Source organism: Spermophilus citellus (assembly GCF_964194105.1).
Source record: "Spermophilus citellus genome assembly, chromosome: 7".
Lineage (NCBI taxonomy): Eukaryota > Metazoa > Chordata > Mammalia > Rodentia > Sciuridae > Spermophilus > Spermophilus citellus.
The window spans coordinates 86130997-86155070 of NC_138188.1; the positions used below are offsets into that span (position 1 = coordinate 86130997).

The 24074-nt window shown below is 36.0% G+C and overlaps 1 protein-coding gene across 1 annotated transcript in view; it reads right to left on the reverse strand.

The window, feature by feature from the left end:
- The window catches only part of IMPG2 (interphotoreceptor matrix proteoglycan 2), a gene marked incomplete at both ends in the record, with an annotated part of 109297 nt that overhangs the window by 38067 nt on the left and 47156 nt on the right, over positions 1-24074 (reverse strand). The window contains 3 exons of the mRNA XM_081302452.1: positions 2172-2333; positions 11002-11084; positions 11927-11976. Of these exons, the coding sequence (XP_081158578.1) occupies positions 2172-2333; positions 11002-11084; positions 11927-11976 (295 nt within the window). The remainder of the gene's footprint in view (positions 1-2171; positions 2334-11001; positions 11085-11926; positions 11977-24074) is intronic.

Genomic DNA, 24074 nt, shown 5'->3' on the forward strand with positions numbered 1-24074 from the left:
TTGAGTTGAGTACTGAGTCTTTGCAATATTACTTCTGATTCTTGCAACACTTCCAAGATATATATATATTAACCTGATTTTATAGATGAGAAAACTGACACACTAAAATGTCAATCAATTTGGCCAGAATCACATATTTGGTGACTGAATCAGAGTTTATTTATTTAACCTCAAATCTCTCTAATACTAAAGCCCATACATTTTTCACTGAATTAAACTTTTTATCTTCCTTTTTCTCTTCTTCATGGTGAATATACTCTAGAATTAGGATCAGAACTGGAAAAACTGTGAAATTCACCCCAACTTCTCCCTTGAATTAAAACAAAGGGTGCTCTGTACAATATAAAGGAAGAAACCCTTTGAAAAGTAGAAAGAGACCTGATTTTACAATCTGCTCCAAAAGAAGCTAAAAGAACCAAGAACAAGTTGGGCCTCTTGAACTTCGTCTGTTAAATGAAGATACTTATCCACATTGATGCTGTGGACAGACAAAAAGGAAGCAGCTTGTAGAAGCACTGTATCCTTCTATAAAAAGCACCATGCTAGGGAACTACATGGGTTCAGTGACTGCCTTAAGGTACCTTCCCAAAGTCATCACGCTCTTTTTAAACTCTGACATCATACTTAGTGTTGTCCCAAGTTCATCATACCACCTCTTCCTCTCACCTTTCTCTTTAAAAAAAAAAAAAAAGAAGAAAGGAAAGAAAAGGAAATGTGTAATAGCTCCTCAACATTAACTTTATCTCCTCCAAACAGGCTTTATTTCTCCTAGTGTGTTTTCGAAGCCAAGTTGAGAAAAAAAATCAGTATGACTATACCCTGAAAGGAGCCCTTTCAGTTTTCAGGAAATACCATGACAAGATCCTTCAGAGACACAACCCCTGCTTCTGCTGTTCTTCACAGGAGTAACTATTGATTGACATTTCACTCTAGGTAAGGTGGGGATGGTGGTAGAGAGAGAGAGGCAGAGAAAAGGTATTTCATGGTGGGCCCAGGCCTTTCATCATCCTCAAATCACCTCATTCCATTAACTACCGCTATCATTCTCTCCTGGAGGTGTTTTCAGAATATACTAGACTTTCTCTAAATCTGCAGTCGTTCTGTGTAATTATTTACCCAAACACTAAGACTTATTAAAAGTTCCTTAATCCAAAGGCAAAAAGAACCAGACACCAATCCAAGATACTATCTGATGCCAGGTGGCCACCGGCCTGGCTGACATTTCTTCCACATACCATATAGCCTGCAACTTGGCTGCACAGCTAGGAAAATGGATTGTCTGGCCTACACTCCCCATGTCTGGTGGCTACAATGATGCTGTTTGGCTGAGAGATGCATATTTTTATTCCCATCTGGACATAGTGCCTGGGGAAGGAAATTAATCCAAGGTAATGGAATTGACAAATTTAGCCAAGGACAACCCAATCAAGAGGGACTGGAAAAGAAATAAACAGGAAGGAATGATGTACCTTGTCCTCAGACAGAGATGGGTGTATGGGATTCAATACCTTACTCCATAGGAACCAAGACACTCCAGAAGGGGACCAAGTATGTGTCATTTTTAACTGGAAGAATCTTGAGTTCAAGTCCTATACAGAATTCTTCCAGAAAGTAAATTTCATATGAGAGATTCTAATTCATCATTCTTTAAATAGTACCTTTTAAAAAAAATACACCTTACAAAGGAACAAAGAAGGGAAATTTCTTTCACTATATACCTTTTTGTGCCTCTAAACTTTGGTACTACAGATTATTTATGTGTTAACTACTCAAAAAATTTCAGCCTAAGAAAAAAAGAATACTAAAGATAAAATTCAACGAAATCAAATTTAATGTTTCCTCAAGAAAAGTATTACAGTGCGCATAGTTTCTCAGAGATGCTCATTTCTGCTAATATTGTCAAGTCGAAACCAGGCCATAAATCTGTCTTCCTTGGCTATGTAGCAAAAGCTGGAAAGAGCATTTATTTGTTAGCAGATGGAAGGATACTGTTTCTAGTAAAGGACTTATCTGTGTACCTTTCATAAAGCATTCTGAAGAAACATCTAAGTCACCACCCCAGAACAAAGCAGGTTGACAACTAAACCTATCCATAAATATTATTGTGAATGTGGAAAACTTAATCCTTAAGAAACTATCTTATTTACAAAAACAAACAGCAAATTACATACCTCTGAAATAAACTCTTCTGCAAGGTGTTGGTGGTAGGAGCTGGAGGGATCCTGTAGTTCTTCCTTGTACTGCTTTCCCAGAAGATGGATAGTGAATTCCGCAACCTGTTCAGCTGCTGGTTTTGTGGGCTCTTCTGTCACATTCTCAATTTCATTGCTAATCTGGATTTTTAGAAAAGAGCAATAAATGTCAGTGTTTATTCATTCCATTAACAGATATTTATTTGTTTGTTTGTTTGCTTGTTTTGGGTACTGGGGATAGAATTCAGGGGCACTTGATCACTAAGCCACATTCCCGGCCCAATTTTTTGTATTTTTATTTAGAGACAGGGTCTCATTGAGTTGCTTAGTACCTCGCTTTTGCTGAGGCTGGCTTTGAACTCGCAATCCTCCTGACTCAGCCTCCGGAGCCACTGGGATTACAGGCAAGCACAACCATGCCTGGCTAACAAATATTTATTAATTGCCTACAAAGTTCCAGACATTGTGCCAAATCAAAGCCAACTTCTGATCATGATTCGTTATGTAGTATTCCACTTTAGAATACACTGGGTAGGCTTTAAGATAAGACCTAATATTAAAATGACTGCATTTATACATTTCATTTTTTTAAATACCTTTATTTTATTCATTTATTATTTTTATGTGGTGCTGAGGATTGAACCCAGGGCCTTACACGTTCTAGGCAAGCACTCTATCTCTGAACCATAACCTCAGCCCCATATTTGAAAACACATTAATAAGTTCAAGAGAAAGCAGAAATCTTTCCATAGGAAACCATCAAAGTGAGTAAAAAAAGATTTGACCATACTATAATTAGCTATCATCTAAAATAGCCTAGAAGAGTGGTTCTCAAACTTTTTGGAGTCCCTTTAAACTCTTAAAAATAATTGAGCAAATCAAAAATTTTGATTTATATGGATTATGCCTATAAATATTTACCAAATAAAAATTATGAGAAAGAGTGATATTGCATTTTAACATCTAACTTAATACAAAATAGCTGAATTTTTACTTCTGCATTCAATTAATTGCAATATGCTATTTTAATTGAAGTACATAAAAAAATCAAGCCAAACAGATATATATTGGGGAAGGGAGGAATATATTAATAGCCTTTTGAGATAATTGGGAATATTCTTTTTTGATACTATACCAACTCAAAAAGTGGTAATTTCTTAAATGTTAGTTGGTCTGTGGAGTCAAAAACTATATTCAACAAATTTTTTAAGTTCTCCCTAATCCAGGTGTTCCCATGGGAAAAGCTGAAATAAATTGATCAATAAAGTAAATATTGGATTATAATACAAAGAATAAAATAAATATCCATGAATCTACACTGACATAAATAAATGAATGAACAAAAAAGATAGTAAAGTAACAATATCTCTTACAGAAGAACTCTATTTAATAAATGTAGAAATGATGGAATTTTGCTCTCACTACTAAAACACTATAGTAATAACTGCTGCATGCAATATACACACAAGTCCATTTAATCTAAGTCCTCCCATTTTGATACATTAGAAAACCAGGATAAGACTAACCTGAAAACTCCAGTCAAGACAACTGGAATAGAATTCAGGTGCTTTTTAAAAATTGTATCATTTTTCCTCCTTGGTGGATCATATAATCAGAAAACGTAGAAACTTCAGAATGGAAAAGAACCTCGAAGATCTCATCATCCTTTCTGGTGCTTGAATTCTTTGTACAATATCCCTAGCAAATGGCTGCTCACCATCTGTTTAAATGGCTATGATAAGAAACAAGTTTGCCTTTCAAAGGCAGACTTTTATACTTCCATGAAGTTTTAATGGTTGGGAAATTTTTAACATTAACCCTAATTACCTTCTTGTAAGTTCCACCATTGATCCAAGCTCTATAACCTGGGATATAAATACAAACTGCAGTCCCAGAGAGCCTTTCAAAACTCAGGATCTTATTATTTTCTGTAGTTGTGGCACCACAAGTGAGATCTAATCAATTAAATTATGGTAGGACTACCACCTTACTTATAGCAGATTCTGTGTTTCTATTAATGTAACCTAAAATGACACTAGATTGGTGCCGCAGTCTGGCTGGGCACAGAATCACGAGCCACCACACACCTTGTAGATTCAAACAGCAACTCTTTATTCCCGAACTCACACCGGCCCTCTACACACGTTCTGGGGAAATCCAAGTTCTGCCGCCAAATTCACGTACTCCACCAGGCTTTTTATCCCAAATACTTTCTGAATCCCAGGAGAACTCAAGGGGAACTCAAGGATCGGGCGTGCCTGAGGCAGCAGGATACGCCCTAATCCTGGCAGGGTACACCTTAAACCTGGAACCGCCCTAAACCCAAGGACGGGATACTCCCTAAAACCTGATCAGCTCTAAACCTGGATCCGCCCTGGTCCTTGAGCAAGGTCACCCTACTCAAGAATACATGCAATGTCACAGCGAATGTCCAAGGCAAGTCCATTTCCACGAGTCCTTCCTCTAAGCAACATGGGGTACGCTGGCAAGGAAATTTCAATGCGTCATTCCTACTTGGCAATGGCTCTCAGCAGCTTGGGGCTGGGGCTGGGGCTGGGGCTCAGAGGTAAAGCGCTCACCTAGCATGAGTGAGGCACTGGGTTCAATCCTCAGCACCATATAAATATAAAATAAAGATACTGTGTCCACCTATAACTAAAAAATAAATATTAAAAAATAAAACTAGCTTTCCTTATTTTTTTCATTAACTTCATCATATTGTTGATGCATACTGAGATCAATAGTCTTATGGAATTTTGCACAAGACTTTGCATTTTTCTATATTAAACTTTTTTCTTTTTTATTTGTTCTACTTAGTTATACATGAGTTATATCATGAGAGGTATTCAGCTAGAATTTCTTAGAATTTAAGTAAGGCATAAACTCTCATATTAAGACAGTACAACAAATCCAAAGAAAACTAAAAAAAGAGAAATACAGACATATCTCATGTTATAGAACTTTGCCTTATTGTGTTTAACAGATACTGCGTTTGCTATGGATTGAAAGATTGTGGCAATCTGCATTAAGCAAGTCTATTGGTACAATTTTTCTACTATAGCATGTGCTCACTTCATGCTTCTGTGTTACGATTTAGTAAGTCTTGCAATATTTCAAGCTCTTTAATATTATTATATCTGTTATGGTGACCTATGGTCAATGATCCCTATGTTTTTACTGTAATTATTTGGGAGCACCATGAACCCCATTTACATAACACAGTGAACTTGATTAACAGATGTGTATGTTTTGACTGCTCCACTACCTGGCCATTCCCCCATATTTCTCTCTTTCCTCAGACCTTTCTATTCCTTGAGACACAAAAAATATTGAAGTTAAGCCAGGTTAAAACATCCCAGGTAAAAGAATAGTTGCATATCTCTTGCTTTCAATCAAAAGCTAGAAATTATTAAGGTTAGTGAGGAAGGCATGTCAAAAGCCAAGATGAACTCAACAGTAAGTCTCTTGTACCAAAGATTTAGCCAAGTTGTGAATGGTAGAAAAATTCTTGAAGGAAATCTTAAGATGCTACTTCAGTAAATGCACAAATGATAAAAAAACAAAACAGCCTTGTTGCTGATGTAGAGAAAATTTTAGTGATCTTGATCGAAGAACAAACTAGCCACAACATTCACTTAAACCAAAACTTAATCCACAGCAAGGCTCTAACTGCTTCAATTCTATGAAGGCTGATTGACAGAGATGAGGAAGCCTTAGAAGAAAAATTTGAAGCTAGCAGAAGTTGGCTCATGAGGTTTAAGGAAAGAAGCAATTTCCATAACATAAAAGTACAAGCTTCATTCTTATTCAACATTGTATTGGAAGCCTTAGCTACAGTAATTAGGCAAGAAAAAGAAATAAAAGGCATCTAAATTGGAAAAGAGGAAGTCAAATTATCCCTGTTTACAGATGACATGATTTTATAGATAGAAAAACTAAAGACTCCACCCCAATTATTGCAAGAACTCAATTCAATAAAACTGCAGTATACAAAATCAACATACAAAAAAGTAGTATTTTCACATACTAACAATGAACTTGTTGAAAAATAAATGAAAGAAGCAGTCTCATTCACAATACCTATCAAAATATAATATCTAGGGTTAAATTTAACAAGTATGTGGAAGAAAAAGAAGTTAATTTATTTACATAAAACCAATTGATTTTGGTCAAAGGTCATACTGAAGAAGGAAATTAGAAAGACATTCTGTGTTCATTGATTGGAAGAATTTATATTATTAAAATGTCCTTACTACTCAAAATAATCTCAGATTAATGCAATAACCATCAAAATGCCAATGAAACTGTTCACAGAAATAGAAAGACAATCATAAAATTCATGAGGAACCACAAAAGACCCCAAATAGCCAAGGCAATGTGGAGCAAAAAGAACAAAGCTGAAGGCGTATCATAGTACCTGACTTCAAAATATATTTTTAAAAAATAGTATGCTACAAGCATAAAAATAATACAATCCAATGGAAGAGAGACCAAGAAGTTAATTTATTTACATAAAACCAATTGATTTTGGTCAAAGGTCCCAAGAACATACACTGGGGAAAGGACAGATTCTTCTATAAATAGTGCTGGGAAATTGGATATCCATAGGTAATAGAATGAAACTAGAAACCTCTCTGTCTCTCTCTCTCTTCATATAAAAAATAATTTGAAATAATTAAAGACCTAAATGTAAGATCTAAAACAATGAAACTACTAGAAGAAAACACTTAAAGACATTGGTATAGGCAAAGATTTTTTTAATAAGACCCCAAAAAGCACATGCAAGTAAAGCAAAAATAGACAATGGGATTATATCAAATTAAAAAGCTTCTGTGCAGCAAAGAAAACAATCAACAGAGTGAAAAGTCAACCCACAGAGTGGGAGAAAATATTTAAAATGGATTCATCTGACAAGAGATTAATATTCAGAATATATAAGGAACTCAGGCAATAGCCAAAAACACAAAAAAAAATCTTATTTTAAAATGGGCAAAGAAGCTTAAGATGTATTTCTAAAATGGAAACATACAAATGTCTAACACATATGTGAAAAAATGTTCAACATCACTAATCATTAGGGAAATTCAAGTTAAAATCACAATGAGGTATCATCTGATCCCAGACAGAATAACTATTACTAAAAAGATAAAATATAACAAATGCTGACAAAGATGTGGAGGAAAGGAATTCTGATGTGCTATCAGAAGCAGCGTAAATTAGTACAGCCATTATGAAAACAATATGGAAGTTCTTCAAAAAAGGGAAAGTAAAATTACTAGATGATCCAGCATCCCACTATGTGTATAAATACAAAGAAAATGAAATTACTGTCTCAAAAAGACACCTGCATGTCCATGTTTATTGCAACACTATGCACAATGGCCAAGTTATAACATCAACCAAGGTGTCCAAGAGTGAATGAATAAATTTTAATGTGGATTAGAATCACAGTGGAATATTATCCAGCCATAAACAAGAATTAAATCTTGTCATTTGCAGCAGAGTCAATGGAATTGGATAAATTATATTGAATTAAATTAGCCATGCCCAGAAAGCAAAAACCACATGTTCTCATTCATTTGTGTAAACTAAAAATGTTGATCTTATACAAACAGAGAGTAGAATAGTGGCCACCATAGGCAAGAAAGGGGAGAAGGTGGGGAGAAAGGAGGTTGGATAACAGGCACAAAAATATAATTAGAGAGGAAAAATTAGTTCTAATGTTCTACAACAAAGTAGGGTAAATATAGTCTATAAAAATTTGTAATATATTTCAAAATAATGAGAAGAGTTTGAAGATTCCCAACACATTAAAATGAGTGTTTGGGGCTGGGGATGTGTCTCAAGCGGTAGCGCGCTCGCCTGGCATGCGTGCGGCCCGGGTTCGATCCTCAGCACCACATACCAACAAAGATGTTGTGTCCGCCGAGAACTAAAAAATAAAAATATTAAAAATTCTCTCTCTCTCTCTCTCTCTCTCTCTCTCTCTCTCTCTCTCTCTCCTCTCTCACTCTCTCTTTAAAAAAATAAAATAAAATAAAATGAGTGTTTGAGCTAACAGAAATGCTCATTATCTTAATTTAATCATTATACATTGTATGTATGTACATAATTTATCACATTATAAATAAGTGCTTATACTATATATAAATTTACATACATAAAAATTTAAAAATAAAAGTAAAAAGTGAAGCAGCAAGTATATAGAAACTACAGCAAGTATTTAGAAGATCTAGCTGAGATAATTGAGATAGGTGGCCACATTTAACAAGAGATTTTCAGTGTAGATAGAATAGCCTTATACTGGAAGAAGATGCCATCTGGGATATTCATGGTTATAGAGGAGTGGTCAATGTCTGGCTTCAAAACTTTATAGGACAGACTGGTTCTCTTTTTAGTTCTCTAATGCAGCTAGCTCTGTTTACTTACCACTCTGAAAAATCTTAGGTCTTTGAGAATTATATTAAATCTATTATTCCTATGTTCTATAATGGTATAACAAACCCTGAGAGACAGCACACCTGTTTACAACATAGTTTACTCAATTTTTTAAGCCCATTTTTGAGTCTGCTACTCAGATAAAAGACTCCTTTCAGAATATTACTGCTCATTGAAAATATACCCAGTAACCCAAGAACTCTGGTGGAGATGTATAATGAGATTAATGTTGTTGTCATCTGGCATCTCAATGTACATACTGCAGCCCATGAATCAAGGAATCTCACCAACCCCCCAGCTACCAATACTCTGATCAGTCAGTAACCATGAAAATCAAAGCAAGACCCTTCACTGGCAAAAAGATTACGACTCACCAAAGATCAGATGGTTGCTAACATTTTTTAACAATAAAGCATTTTCAATTAAGGTACATACACTATTTTAAGACAATACTATTACACACTTAATAGACTATAGTATGGTATAAATATAATACGTATGTGCACCAGAAAACAAAAATATCCATTTTACTTCCTTTTCTGTGACATGCATCTTATTGCTGTGGTATGGAACTGTATATTCAACATAGATGCCTGCACACATCTATACTCATTTTTATGAAACTACAGAATTCAAAATAGAAAAGTACACATGCACACACATACATGAATGAATAGATTGATCTCAAAAGCCAACAGAGAAAGCAATCGGGATACCCAAAAGGGAGTGACAGCTGAACTTAACAGCTAAGTTCTCAGTAATAACAGCAAAAGCCAGAAGATAATGAAATAAAGATTGATAAAACAAAAACCTCAAGCCAGAATTGAATATATATTTAAAATATCTTTCTTGAATAAAAGAATAGTAAAGAAATTTTCAGGTGATCAAAAACTGAAATTGTATCAGTAACAGATAATCACTGAAATAATGTCAGAAGTATATATTTCAGGAAGAAAATTGTCCCAGAAGAGAGGACTAAAATACAGAAACACAATTTTAAGAAATAAAATTATAAATGTAAAACAAACTTTAACTGTGCAAATCTAATACAATACTTTCAATTTGTTGAATTAAAAAGATAGAGGGAGAGAAAGAGAACAAAACTACTGAAAATTATCATGTAAGTCAGCAGGGAGATCATTTAAGTTACAAAGTTCTAATGTCTTCATATGGCTCAATATAAAAACAAAGACTTTTAAAACCTTAAATCCTGTAAAGTTAAACACATATTATAATTTATAGGGTAGCTATCAACAAAACAGAAACATAGTATATTATTTCTAAGATAGTAAATAGGAACATGCATTGGGATAGTAAATAGGGACATACCTTGGGGTTTATTTTGAGGTGCAGAGAGTCTAATTCTTGTTAGGGTAGCTGTACTGTTTTGTTTTCCTGTTGGTTTTGTTAATTGGCTCAAATTATCCTCTCCATTTTTGGATATTAACCTTCCAGTGGACTCCATATAGTTCCTCCATTTCTATTATAGTTAATTCTGTCTCATTTTATAACTGTTTCCAGACCTAAATCTTCCTATTCTACCTCAGTTTTGAAACTACACTCTCACTTTTTATCAATTCATTCACTAATCTTTATTGAATGCCAGTATTTTCCAGCATCATCTACTTTGGACATAACTGTACTTTGGGGGATAGTGTTGATTTGGGCATCCACTCTAGGGATCCCAAGTTACTATCAGATTTGTTTGGTGACAGGTAAGATAGAGAGCCAAAGCAGGATGACTCAGTCTGATAACCTATAAATTAAAATGTTCATACTGAGAAGGGACAGGCAAGGTAACTAAATTGCATCACTCCAGGAAATATGTTCAGCCAATTTGCTCTATATTAAATAATCTGGGACATACAGATCCTCAAAATTAAGCAGTATTTCTAATAAACTGTTTCTATCTTCCTGGGTAGTGTGTAAATTTTTTATTCTTCTTTAATACTTGGCTATAGGACTTAATGTTGTTTAGTGGAAAGGCTAATACTAATTATACATTTTTAAGCACAGTGCTTTTTTAATTTTAAACTATTAAAACCTATATTCTTTCCCTCTAAAGAGGAGAACACTAAGATATGATCTATTAAGGATTAATTTTATCATGATGAGAGTTCCCGGGCCTCATGTCATTTCATTTGCAATTTGAAGCCCTTTCTCACCCAAACTCTCCCATGAGTTACTTGGTTCTCCAAGCAATATTAGACTTTTTTAATGTATTGGTATTAAAATTCGTGATATTTTCATAGCAGGCACCACATGAAGTCCTGGTAGTTAGAGAAATGAAATATAAACTCTCTCTTAACTCTTGTCTAAACTTCCTTCCTGCATGTATAGAAACTAAGTAACAAAACAGAGCAAGACTCACACTCTCCTCTGAGGACTCCAAGCTGCTCTCTGAGGCACCTTCATAGGAATCCACTCCTGGATATGGAACATTGAGAGCAGTACCTAAGCAAAAAAACCAAACACATGAGTTAAGTCCCAGAATTGGTATCCAGGAAATAAGGAACTGACTTCAGAAACCATTCTTGCAAGTCCTTTGCTTTTTCATACTGGAGATTTAGTCTACTTTAATCTTCAGGCACATTTGTATAGAGTCCTCCCAGAATAAGAAATGATTATCACTCAGCCAACAAGCATTGTTTGAACCCCCTACTCTAATCCAGGCTCTATGCTAGATGTTGGAAATTCAAAGTTTCTACCTTAAGGAGATACTGAACAGATACTGAACAAACTAACTATACTAGAAAGGGGAAGTGGGTGAAGGTTGGAGACTGCCATAATTTAACAAACACTGAAACTAAACCACATCATAGTATTCTATTTTTGTATGTTTGAAATTTCTGATACAAAGAAGTTTGCCTTTTGTAACTAAAATAAATAAATAAATATAGGAAACAACTACCCATTTAGAAGAAATACAGAGGTCAAAGGAACATGTTACAGAATGCAGTCAGAAAAATCCCTACTCTGGGAAACTGTAGAACAAATGACAAAAAGTGGCACTAGACAGGTTCTTCCACCTTTGATATAAGTAGTGGTTACCAAGTACTTGCCTTCAAATAATTCATCAGTTCATACATTTTTTAAAGCTGTATTCTGATTTGTATTGAGTACCTACAACATAATGCCATAAAATAAGTGGGAGAAATTATGTTTTCTAGAGACTCTTGAACAATACATAGAGAAAACTTGATATTTTAAAAAACTGATCTGAAAAACAACACTTGCTTTTAAGATTATCTTAAACCATACCATACAGAAAAGTGAATAATGGCACCAAAGCATACCTCCCAATGTAGAGGTATCACCAACAGGAACTGAGGATGACGATTCAGGGCTAGAAAATAAATTTATGCAGTTAATAAAATGATAGAAATATGCAGGTTTATTATGAGATTTGGGGTTCATTTTCTAAAAGTAAATCACTAGATCACCAATAAGGGTCCCTAAACCTAAGCAACAAATAGCAAAGTTTTAAAAATTCATAACTTCATAATTTGTTTTACATTTATTAGTGTGTTTTCTCACACTTCAACTCAAATCACTACATAAAATTATTTTGTTTATTTATCTGCTTTATCTTTCTCTGTCCCCTTCCTTTAGGATGGTATTATCCTATATGATAACCACTGAACATTAGCAATTTAAGTAAACTAAAGTTTTAAAAAGTTAAAAATTCAGTCCTTTATTCATACCAGCCTCTGCAAGTATTCAGTGATCACATATGGCTAATTGCTATCATCTTGCAAAAGACAATATAGAACATTTCCACATCTCAGGAAATTCTATTGAACAAGACTGCATTAAGAATCTAAACTCCAGGGCTGGGATTGTGGCTCAGTGGTAGGACGTGCAAGGCCCTGGGTTTGATCCTCAGCACCACATAAAAAATAAATAAATAAAATAAAGGTATTGTGTCCAACTACAACTAAAAAATAAAATTAAAAAAAATAATCTAAACTCCAGGTAGTGGAGGGGGTACAGCTTTAGTGGTAGAGGGCTTGCCTAGCATGCATGAGGCCCAGGGTTTAATCCCAAATGCCACAGGCACAAATTTAAATTCCGTGAGATTAGGGATCTTGTTTTTACCATATTCCTGCTAATTTCACCAATGTCTATAAAAGTACCTACCACTTAGTAGGCATTAATTAGATGTTTCTGGAATAAATTAATGAATGAATGCTGTGTGCCAAGAAGTGTAGAAGGTAACTGGCACAAAGTTGTGAGTAAAACACCCATGGTGTATGAAGATTACAGTTGCATTAAAAATACAGTGACCAAGTAAATGATTATGCCAAATGAACAATGCAACAAGCATATATAGAGAGGAAAGAACTGGTTGGGGTGGGGAATATAATCACAAATCTTAACCCATTTGAAATCATAATCATAAAACTTTTAAAAACTTGCTGTAGACCACATTGCTAACAGATGCCTAGTTGTCCTTTTACCATGCCACCTTGCAAATATAAGCAAAGATCAGAAAACAATCTGAGAAAGCCCCTGCCCATACAAGAAAGAAAGCAGGTTTTTACAAATCCAGATTTCCTACCATATTCAGTGGTAGGAAAGTTAAATTATAGTAACTTGGAGATAGTTCAGAACTTTATATACATGTCCTAAGGGGAAAGTTTCCAAAGGTGCTGGTCAGTGGTGACTGTACCAAGTTTTCAACTCATACCAATTGAAAACTCTCTTCAATGTTATACAAGTCGCCTTCCTAAAGTGATTTAATCACAGTCAAAAATGTCTCCCTCATACATGTGTTCAGGTATCAATAAGTCCCATCTTCAGAACCACTCCTTTAGATAGCTTGCTGCTGTAAACTAGATCAGAAGGTATACTGAAAGCCACCAGAAACACAAGGCATACATCCTTGAAACATCAGTTATATTGGAAGCTTAAGCAGGCAGAAAGTTAAGAAAGAATTGATATGTAATTTAAAATATTAATATAAAATAAATGACTATTGAGATTAAATATGATAAACCAAAGACATTTTGTGATTAGAGCTAGACTAACATGTTCCTTACATCTCCCAAGCTTTGGTAGAAAGAAAACTCGAGAAACTCAGGTTAAAAAAACAATTTCACATAAAGCTTCTTCTGGTTTTTAAAAATACAATCTAACAAGTAACAAATTGAACCACTATACCAAACCTATCACTATTGGTTATTTAGAACATACTTGCATGAAATTTCTTACTAAGTGAGCTATCATCCAGAAGAACCTAAAGGAATATGACACCTGGTTATTTTGATAAGCATAAAAAGGCCCGAGTGATGAGAAAGCATCAAGAGAGACTTGTTGCAGGAGGTGGAGCTAAAAAAAAAATGGCATTCAGATACATTTGAAATATACATTAACATAATCAGCCTGAATAGAGTCTATCACCTTTCCACCAGGCTGTAATACCCTCTTGAGCACCTTCACAGCACAGATGGAAAAAAAAATGAGGTTCAAATGGGAAGTTTCCCAAGGTCACACAAAAATTTCTAACTATATCCCATTCCCTTTCAATAATAATAACAGTAAGAATATTACAACTAAGTTTACTGAGCCCTCATCATGTGTTAAGCACGTCACTAAGTGCTTTATCTTAATTAACTCAATTCTGGAAACCACCTAAAGAGGGAGATATTTTTATCCCCATCTACACACATGAGGAAATTAATGCTAGAAGTGGTTAAGAATTTGCCCAGGGTTATAGAGCCAGCCATTGGGTTTCAGAAACCTCACTTTTACCCACCGCAGTTCACTGCTTCATGCATGGCCCTTAGGGACACACTTGCTTCAGAAGAGTTTCATTTGGTGTTAATGATAGTAGTCTATATAAATTAAATAACCTAAAAGTTGTCCTAAATGACCGAGAAAGAAGAAAGGGAGCCTGATCAGAGTTGGAAACCTATAGAAAGCAACCAGGTCAGAGCATAGTAAGGAAAAGGGATGGAAACGCAGCATGGTTACCAGAACAGGATGTTGGAATGAGGTGGCAGAAAAACCAGACCTTACCTGATGTGGGTCGAAAACTCCCCACATCAAAATCAAATTTAAACTAATTCTCTAACTAAGTAAGCATTCAGAATGGAAAAGCTTGCTTAGAGGAACAAGATTTTACTTTACTGAATTCAAAATAACATTATTTTAATGATGGGAAGAAGGAAATTCTTGGTGATTCAAATCACTTGTCTAACACTCCAACAGTTAATCCCTCACCCTCCCACTCACTCTCCTTTCAGAAGACACTAAAGAACACTTGACAACAAGAATCCTTTCACATGTTCTCATTAGTTATGTCTCCTGCAGGGATCCCTTAAAATGTCACTCACAAAAGCACTGGAACACAGAGGTGTGTTGAGTTTGGAGACAGAACTACTACTTCATTTCTAGGCCAAAACACAAATTTGAAGTTGTTCAGCTAAGACCTTTAGCTTAATACCAGCAGCAAACAACCCCTACTGCCTCATTTGCTCAGCTCATCCAGCTCATTACTCATTCTTCACTGCTACCACCTAATCATGTCAGTGGAATCCAGGTGAATTGTGTCCAAAGATTCTTATATAAGTGTAAACATAAATTTAAAAACTTGTGGGGTTGGTGGGTATCACTCAGTGGTACGCTCAAGGCCCTAGGTTTAATCCCCAACAAAAATGAAGCAAGTCAAGCATACAGTATAGGTTTATATTCCAATTACTACTCTCTTAATTTTCTACATTTTGCTCTTGCATCCATTTTATAATCAGCATGTAATAGAAAATTTTAAAACCCTCAAGGCAAGAAGTTGAGAATCCTTAATTCTGGAAACGACCTAAAGAGGGAGATAGTTTTATCCCCATTTAAACACATGAGGAAATTAATGATAGAAGTGGTTAAGAATTTGCTCAGGGTTATGGAGCCAGCCAATACCAGGTTTATGATTAGCTTTGTATATGATTTAGGAAAATAGTTTGTCTGGCTTCCAAGAACTTAATCTCTAAAACATGAGTAACTTCTTGTCCTATCTCAAAAGGTGTTAAGGAAATCAAAATAAAATATGACATGCAGAAGCACTATGAAAAGAACTAAAAGAGAAAACAGCGGTTAATGGATCAGTGGAACATGTCATTCCAAACAGAATAAAACATTTGCTAAAGAAAAGAAAAATTTGTACTTGGCTTTGTAATCCATGATGAACATCATCAACTACAAATGTAGCTAAATAAATAAACAAATCCCCCAAACCAGTTCTTATACACCAGTTCTTATACAAGAACATCACCAGAGACCTGATAATAGACTTGGTTGCTAGGTAGAAATGCAATCATTCAGCTATTCATTTAACAGATCTTTAGTGAGTGCAGATCCTAGGTCACATCTTGTATTGGTTACTGAGGATGTGATAGTAAAATCAAATGGAAGGGAGCTGGGCAGTGACCTGAGCTACACGAAGGTACTTTCAAGATGTCTGACTGTAATGGAGACAAGAGCTTGAGGAGGGTCTTTTATTTTTTTTCCTTTTTTTTTCAATTTTTATTTTTTTTTATTGGTTATTCAAAACATTACAAAGATTGCAGAATCACATCGGTTACACATCCACATTTTTACATAATGCAATAATAGTAACTGTTGTATTCTGCTACCTTTCCTATCCTCTACTATCCCCCCTCCCATCTTCTCTCTCTACCCCATCTACTATAATTCATTTCTCTCCTTATTTTTTCCCATTCCCCTCACAACCTCTTATATGTAATTTTGTATAACAATGAGGGTCTCCTTCCATTTCCATGCAATTTCCCTTTTCTCTCCCTTTCCCTCCCACCTCATGACTCTGTTTAATGTTAATCTTTTCCTCCTGCTCTTCCTCCCTGCTCTGTTCTTAGTTGCTCTCATTATATCAAAGAAGACATTTGGCATTTGTTTTTTAGGGATTGGCTAGCTTCACCTAGCATAATCTGCTCTAATGCCATACATTTCCCTGCAAATTCCATGATTTTGTCATTTTTTAGTGCTGCATAATACTCCATGGTGTATAAATGCCACATTTTTTTATCCATTCATCTATTGAGGGGCATCGGGGTTGGTTCCACAGTCTTGCTATTGTGAATTGTGCTGCTATGAACATCGATGTGGCAGTATCCCTGTAGTGCACTCTTTTAAGGTCTTCAGGGAATAGTCCGAGAAGGGCAATAGCTGGGTCAAATGGTGGTTCCATTCCCAGCTTTCCCAGGAATCTCCAAACTGCTTTCCATATTGGCCGCACCAATTTGCAGTCCCACCAGCAATGTACAAGAGTACCCTTTTCCCTACATCCTCACCAGCACTTGTTGTTGTTTGACTTCATAATGGCTGCCAATCTTACTGGAGTGAGATGGTATCTTAGGGTGGTTTTGATTTGCATTTCTCTGACTGCTAGAGATGGTGAGCATTTTTTCATGTACTTGTTGATTGATTGTATATCCTCCTCTGAGAAGTGTCTGTTCAGGTCTTTGGCCCATTTGTTGATTGGGTTATTTGTTTTCTTATTGTTTAATTTTTTGAGTTCTTTGTATACTCTGGATATTAGTGCTCTATCTGAAGTGTGAGGAGTAAAAATTTTTTCCCAGGATGTAGGCTCCCTATTTACCTCTCTCATTATTTCTCTTGCTGAGAAAAAACTTTTTAGTTTAAGTAAGTCCCATTTATTGATTCTTGTTATTAACTCTTGTGCTATGGGTGTCCTATTAAGGAATTTGGAGCCCGACCCCACAATATGTAGATCGGAGCCAACCTTTTCTTCTATCAGACGCAGAGTCTCTGATTTGATATCAAGGTCCTTGATCCATTTTGAGTTGACTTTTGTGCATGGCAAGAGGAGGGGATTCAGTTTCATTTTGTTGCATATGGATTTCCAGTTTTCCCAGCACCATTTGTTGAAGATGCTATCCTTCCTCCATTGCATGCTTTTTGCCCCTTTATTGAATATAAGATAGTTGTAATTTTGTGGATTGGTTTCTGTGTCCTCTATTCTATACCATTGGTCCACCCGTCTGTTTTGGTACCAGTACCATGCTGTTTTTGTCACTATTGCTTTGTAGTACAGTTTGAAATCTGGTATCACTATACCTCCTGATTCAAACTTCCTGCATAGAATTGCTTTTGCTATTCTGGGTCTTTTATTTTTCCATATGAATTTCATGATTGCTTTATCTATTTCTACAAGAAATGCTGTTGGGATTTTTTTTTTTTTTAAAGAGAGAGTGAGAGAGAGAGATTTTTTAATATATATTTTTTTTTTTTTAGTTCTCGGCGGACACAACATCTTTGTTGGTATGTGGTGCTGAGGATCGAACCCGGGCCACACGCATTCCAAGCGAGCACGCTACCGCTTGAGCCACATCCTCAGCCCGCCGTTGGGATTTTGATTGGCATTGCATTGAACCTATAGAGAACTTTTGGTAATATCGCCATTTTGATGATGTTAGTTCTGCCTATCCATGAACAGGGTATATTTTTCCATTTTCTAAGATCTTCTTCTATTTCTCTCTTTAGGGTTCTGTAGTTTTCATTGTATAAATCTTTCACCTCTTTTGTTAGGTTGATTCCCAAGTATTTTTTTTTTGAGGATATTGTGAATGGGGTGGTTTTCCTCATTCCCAGTTCAGAAGATTTGTCGCTGATATACAGGAATGCCTTAGATTTATGCGTGTTGATTTTATATCCTGCCACTTTGCTGAATTCATTTATTAGCTCTAGTAGTTTATTTGTAGACCCTTTTGTGTCTTCTAGGTATAGGATCATATCATCCGCAAATAGTGATAATTTAAGTTCTTCTTTTCCTGTCTTAATGCCTTTAATTTCTTTTGTCTGTCTAATTGCTCTGGCCAGTATTTCGAGAACTATATTGAATAGAAGTGGTGAGAGAGGGCATCCCTGTCTTGTTCCAGATTTTAAAGGGAATGCCTTCAGTTTTTTTTCCATTTAGAATAATGCTAGCCTGAGGCTTTGCATATATAGCTTTTACAATTTTGAGGTAAGTTCCTATTATCCCTAGTTTTTCTAACGTTTTGAACATAAAGTGATGCTGTACTTTGTGGAATGCTTTTTCTGTGTCTATCGAGATGATCATATGGTTCTTATCTTTAAGTCTATTGATGTGGTGAATAACGTTTATTGGCCTCTGCCCACCTGGCTCAGACTGCTGCAGCCCTTGGCCTGGTGGAGTGCAGGGAGGGGGTCTCCTGGACTCCATTTCTCCTCTCCTGAGATTCCACTACTCATGGTGCCACAGCCAGACCTAGTTACAGAAGTGGGAACAGATTTTATTCAATAACTGCTGAGGGTGGAAGAAGGCACTGACATTCACCAGGTATCTTTAGAGAGTGGATGTGCAGCTCAGTAGCAGAGCACTTGCCTGGCATGTGAGAGGCCATAGAGTCCATCCCAGCACCACACACACAGAGAAGATGTCTTTGACAGGACTCAAGCATGAGAGAGGTCTTGGAGGAAATGGATGTTCTTTGTGACTCAGCATTAATCCATCCGGCTGAAACAACTGGTCGGCCCTTCTCATCCTACGGAGGTAAATGCCTACCGAGCCTTCATAAGTAGTGGCCACAGGTTTGAAACGGGGCTTGGGAGAGACAGTAAGGACCCACCCGCTGCATTGGTCGCCCGGCAAAGGGAAACGAACTGTCGCCATTTGCAAGAAACACCACTATGGCAGAGAACTGACGTCATCAGACTGCGGCGGAGGGGATAACTTCATTGAAACCTGCGGCTACAGGTGTGAAATCCCCTAGCCTTCCCTCTCCACACATCAGGGAAACCTTAAGGGCCCCTCCCAGCTCTCCCGTGAGTGCTACAGCCAGCCCAAGGGAATCAGAGGTGGCGCAGGACCCGCGGCGCGGGACTACCGCTCCCACAAGGGCTGACTGCTGAGGTCTCTTGCACCAGCTACCGGGGGAGTGGCTATCGGAGGGCAAGTAAAATTCGCTGAGGATTCTCAGCCCCAAGCTCTACAAACTTAGGGTCTCAGGGAATGGCAAACTGGAAGAGTGTGCCCAGTCGTTCATGAAAACAGGGCTCCCGGGAGCAGCAGACCTGGCGTGTAGCCAGTATTGTGGTGAGCGGCACCCGTGAGAGGGGCCTGGCTAGAGGGAAAGTGGGAAGTGACTAGACACAAGAGGAGGCCCTAGACACTCAGGATTGGAGACTTGCCCAGTCTGGGAGGAGCTGCTGCACAGTGATTGGTTTCCGCGTATTGACAGGAGAAACTTGGCCTGGTGGGCACAGCGCCACCTACTGGAAGAGAAGTTAATCAAACTCTAAGACTGCATTTATTAGTTTTTTTTTTCCTTTTTTCTTTTCTCTTTTTTTTTTTTGATTTGGGTTTTTCTTTCATTTTCAATTTTCTTTCTTGTTGTTTTTTTAATTTTTTTTACACTTTTTTCTAATTTTTTTCTTCTAATTTTAATTTTAATTTTTTTAATTATTATTTTTTTAAATTTTTTTCTTTTTTATTTCCTATTTTTTCTTTTTTTTTTCATTTTTCTTATCCCCCCTTCCTTGAATTCTACCTGCTTACTCTCATTCTCTTTAGTGACTTCTTCCCTTCCCTTCTAATACCTTTCCTCCCAAGCATCAAATAAATTTATAGGAGTAAACAGTAACTCATCAGTCAAACAGAACAAGAAGTAACATGAGCAGCTTCAAAAAGCAAGGAAGAAAAGGAGTACAAACAATGCAGGACAGCCTAAATATTCAGGAGGACATAGAGTCATCAGAAAAATGGTCATATAAAGAACTCAAGGAACACCTTAGACAGATGGAATGGAACCTTAAAGAGGATACAAGACAGCAAATTCAAGCAGTGAAAGAACACATTGAGAATGAATTACATAAACAGATAAAAGAAGAAGTTAAGCATCTTTATCAGGAGATAGAGATTATAAAAAATAATCAAACAATAATTCTAGAAATGAAGGAAATGATGAACCAAATTAAAAACTCAATTGAGAGTATCACTAACAGAGTGGAGCAAGTAGAAGCCAGAATGTCAGATAATGAAGACAAAATATATCATCTTGAAAAGAGTCTAGCCAACTCAGAAAGGCTGGTAAAAAATCACGAGAAAAACATCCAAGAGTTATGGGATAACATAAAAAAATCAAACTTACGAGTCATCGGGATAGAAGAAGGTACAGAGATTCAAACCAAGGGAATGAGTAACCTGCTGAATGAAATAATTACAGAAAACGTTCCAGAAATAAAAAAGGAAACAGATATACAAATTGAAGATGCATACAGGACACCAAGCACACAAAATCACAGTAGACCAACGCCAAGACACATTGTTATGAAGATATCCAATATACAGAACAAAGAGAAAATATTAAAAGCTACAAGAGAAAGGAGACAGATTATATTCAGGGGTAAACCAATAAGGTTAACAACGGATTTTTCATCACAGACACTGAAAGCAAGAAGGTCATGGAACAATGTATTTCAAACACTGAAAGACAATGGAAGCCAAACAAGAATTCTGTATCCAGCAAAATTAAGCTTCAGGTATGACAACGAAATAAAAATCTTTCATGATAAACAAAAGTTAAAATAATTTGCAGCCAGAAAACCAGCATTGCAAAGCATTTTGAGCAAAACACTACACAAGGAAGAAATGAAAAACAATAACCAAAACCATCAGTGGGAAGTGCCTCAGTAAAGACAGAGGGTGAGGGGAAAGATAATCATGGAGAAACAAACTAAATTTTTTAAAAAAGGATAAACAATCAAACATGGATGGAAGTTCAAACCATATATCAATAGTAACTCTGAATGTTAATGGCTTAAACTCTCCAATAAAGCGACATAGGCTGGTATCATGGATTAAAAAAACAAATCCAACAATATGCTGCATCCAGGAGACACATCTGATTGGAAAAGACATACACAGGCTCAAGGTGAAAGGATGGGAAAAAATATACCACGCACACGGTCCTCGTAAGCAAGCAGGGGTGGCCATCCTCATATCGAATAAAATCGACTTCAAGTCTAAGTTAATCAAAAGGGATAAAGAAGGTCATTATATACTGTTAAAAGGAACCATTCACCAACAAGACATAACAATTATCAATATTTACGCACCAAATAATGGTGCTGCGACATTCATAAAACAAATTCTCCTCAATTTCAAGAATCAAATACACCACAACACAATAATTATGGGTGACTTCAACACACCTCTCTCACCATTGGACAGATCCTCCAAACAAAAGTTGAATAAAGAAACTATTGATCTCAATATCACAATCAATAACCTAGACTTAACTGACATATATAGAATATATCAACCATCATCAAATGGATATACTTTTTTCTCAGCAGCACATGGATCCTTCTCAAAAATAGACCATATATTATGCCATAGGGCAACCCTCAGTAAATATAAAGGGGTGGAGATAATACCATGCATTTTATCTGATCATAATGGAATGAAACTGGAAATCAATGATAAAAGAAGGAAGGAAAAATCCTACATCACATGGAAAATGAACAATATGTTACTGAATGATCAATGGGTTACAGAAGACATAAAGGAGGAAATCAAAAAATTCTTAGAGATAAATGAAAATACAGACACAACATATCGGAATCTATGGGACACAATGAAAGCAGTTTTAAGAGGAAAATTCATCGCCTGGTGGTCATTCCTCAAAAAAAGAAAAAACCAACAAATAAATGAGCTCACACTTCATCTCAAAGCCCTAGAAAAGGAAGAGCAAAACAACAGCAAAAGAAGTAGAAGGCAAGACATAATTAAAATCAGAGTGGAAATCAATGAAATTGAAACAAAAGAAACTATTGAAAAAATTAACAAAACTAAAAGTTGCTTCTTTGAAAAAATAAATAAGATTGACAGACCTTCAGCCATGCTAACGAAGAGAAGAAGAGAGAGAACTCAAATTACTAACATACGGGATGAAAAAGGCAATATCACAACAGATGCTACAGAAATACAGAAGACAATTAGAAATTATTTTGAAAACCTATATTCCAATAAAATAGAAGATAGTGAAGACATCGATAAATTTCTTAAGTCATATGATTTGCCCAGACTGAGTCAAGAGGATACATACAATCTGAACAGACCAATATCAATGGATGAAATTGAAGAAGCCATCAAAAGACTACCAACCAAGAAACGCCCAGGACCGGATGGGTATAGAGCGGAGTTTTACAAAACCTTTAAAGAATAATTAATACCAATACTTTTCAAGTTATTTCAGGAAATAGAAAAAGAGGGAGCTCTTCCAAATTCATTCTATGAGGCCAACATCACCCTGATTCCGGAACCAGACAAAGACACCTCAAAGAAAGAAAACTACAGACCAATATCTCTAATGAACCTAGATGCAAAAATCCTCAATAAAATTCTGGCGAATCGAATATAAAAACACATCAAAAAAATTGTGCACCATGATCAAGTAGGATTCATCCCTGGGATGCAAGGATGGTTCAACATACGGAAATCAATAAATGTTATTCACCACATCAATAGACTTAAAGATAAGAACCATATGATCATCTCGATAGATGCAGAGAAAGCATTCGACAAAGTACAGCATCCCTTTATGTTCAAAACATTAGAAAAACTAGGGATAACAGGAACTTACCTTGACATTGTAAAAGCTATCTATGCTAAGCCTCAGGCTAGCATCATTCTGAATGGACAAAAGTTGAAGGCATTCCCTCTAAAATCCGGAACAAGACAGGGATGTCCTCTATCACCACTTCTATTCAATATAGTTCTCGAAACACTGGCCAGAGCAATTAGACAGACGAAAGAAATTAAAGGCATAAAAATTGGAAAAGAAGAACTTAAATTATCACTATTTGCAGATGACATGATTCTATACCTAGAAGACCCAAAAGGGTCTACAAAGAAACTACTAGAACTAATAAATGAATTCAGCAAAGTGGCAGGATATAAAATCAACACGCATAAATCAAAGGCATTTCTGTATATCAGCGACAAAACTTCTGAAACGGAAATGAGGAAAAACACTCCATTCACAATATCCTCAAAAAAATAAAATACTTGGGAATCAACCTAACAAAAGAGGTGAAAGATTTATACAATGAAAACTACAGAACCCTAAAGAGATAAATTGAAGAAGATCTTAGAAGATGGAAAAATATACCCTGTTCATGGATAGGCAGAACTAACATCATCAAAATGGCGATATTACCAAAAGTTCTCTATAGGTTTAATGCAATGCCAATCAAAATCCCAACGGCATTTCTTGTAAAAATAGATAAAGCAATCATGAAATTCATATGGAAAAATAAAAGACCCAGAATAGCAAAAGCAATTCTAAGCAGGAAGTGTGAATCTGGAGGTATAGCGATACCAGATTTCAAACTATATTACAGAGCAATAGTGACAAAAACAGCATGGTACTGGTACCAAAACAGGCG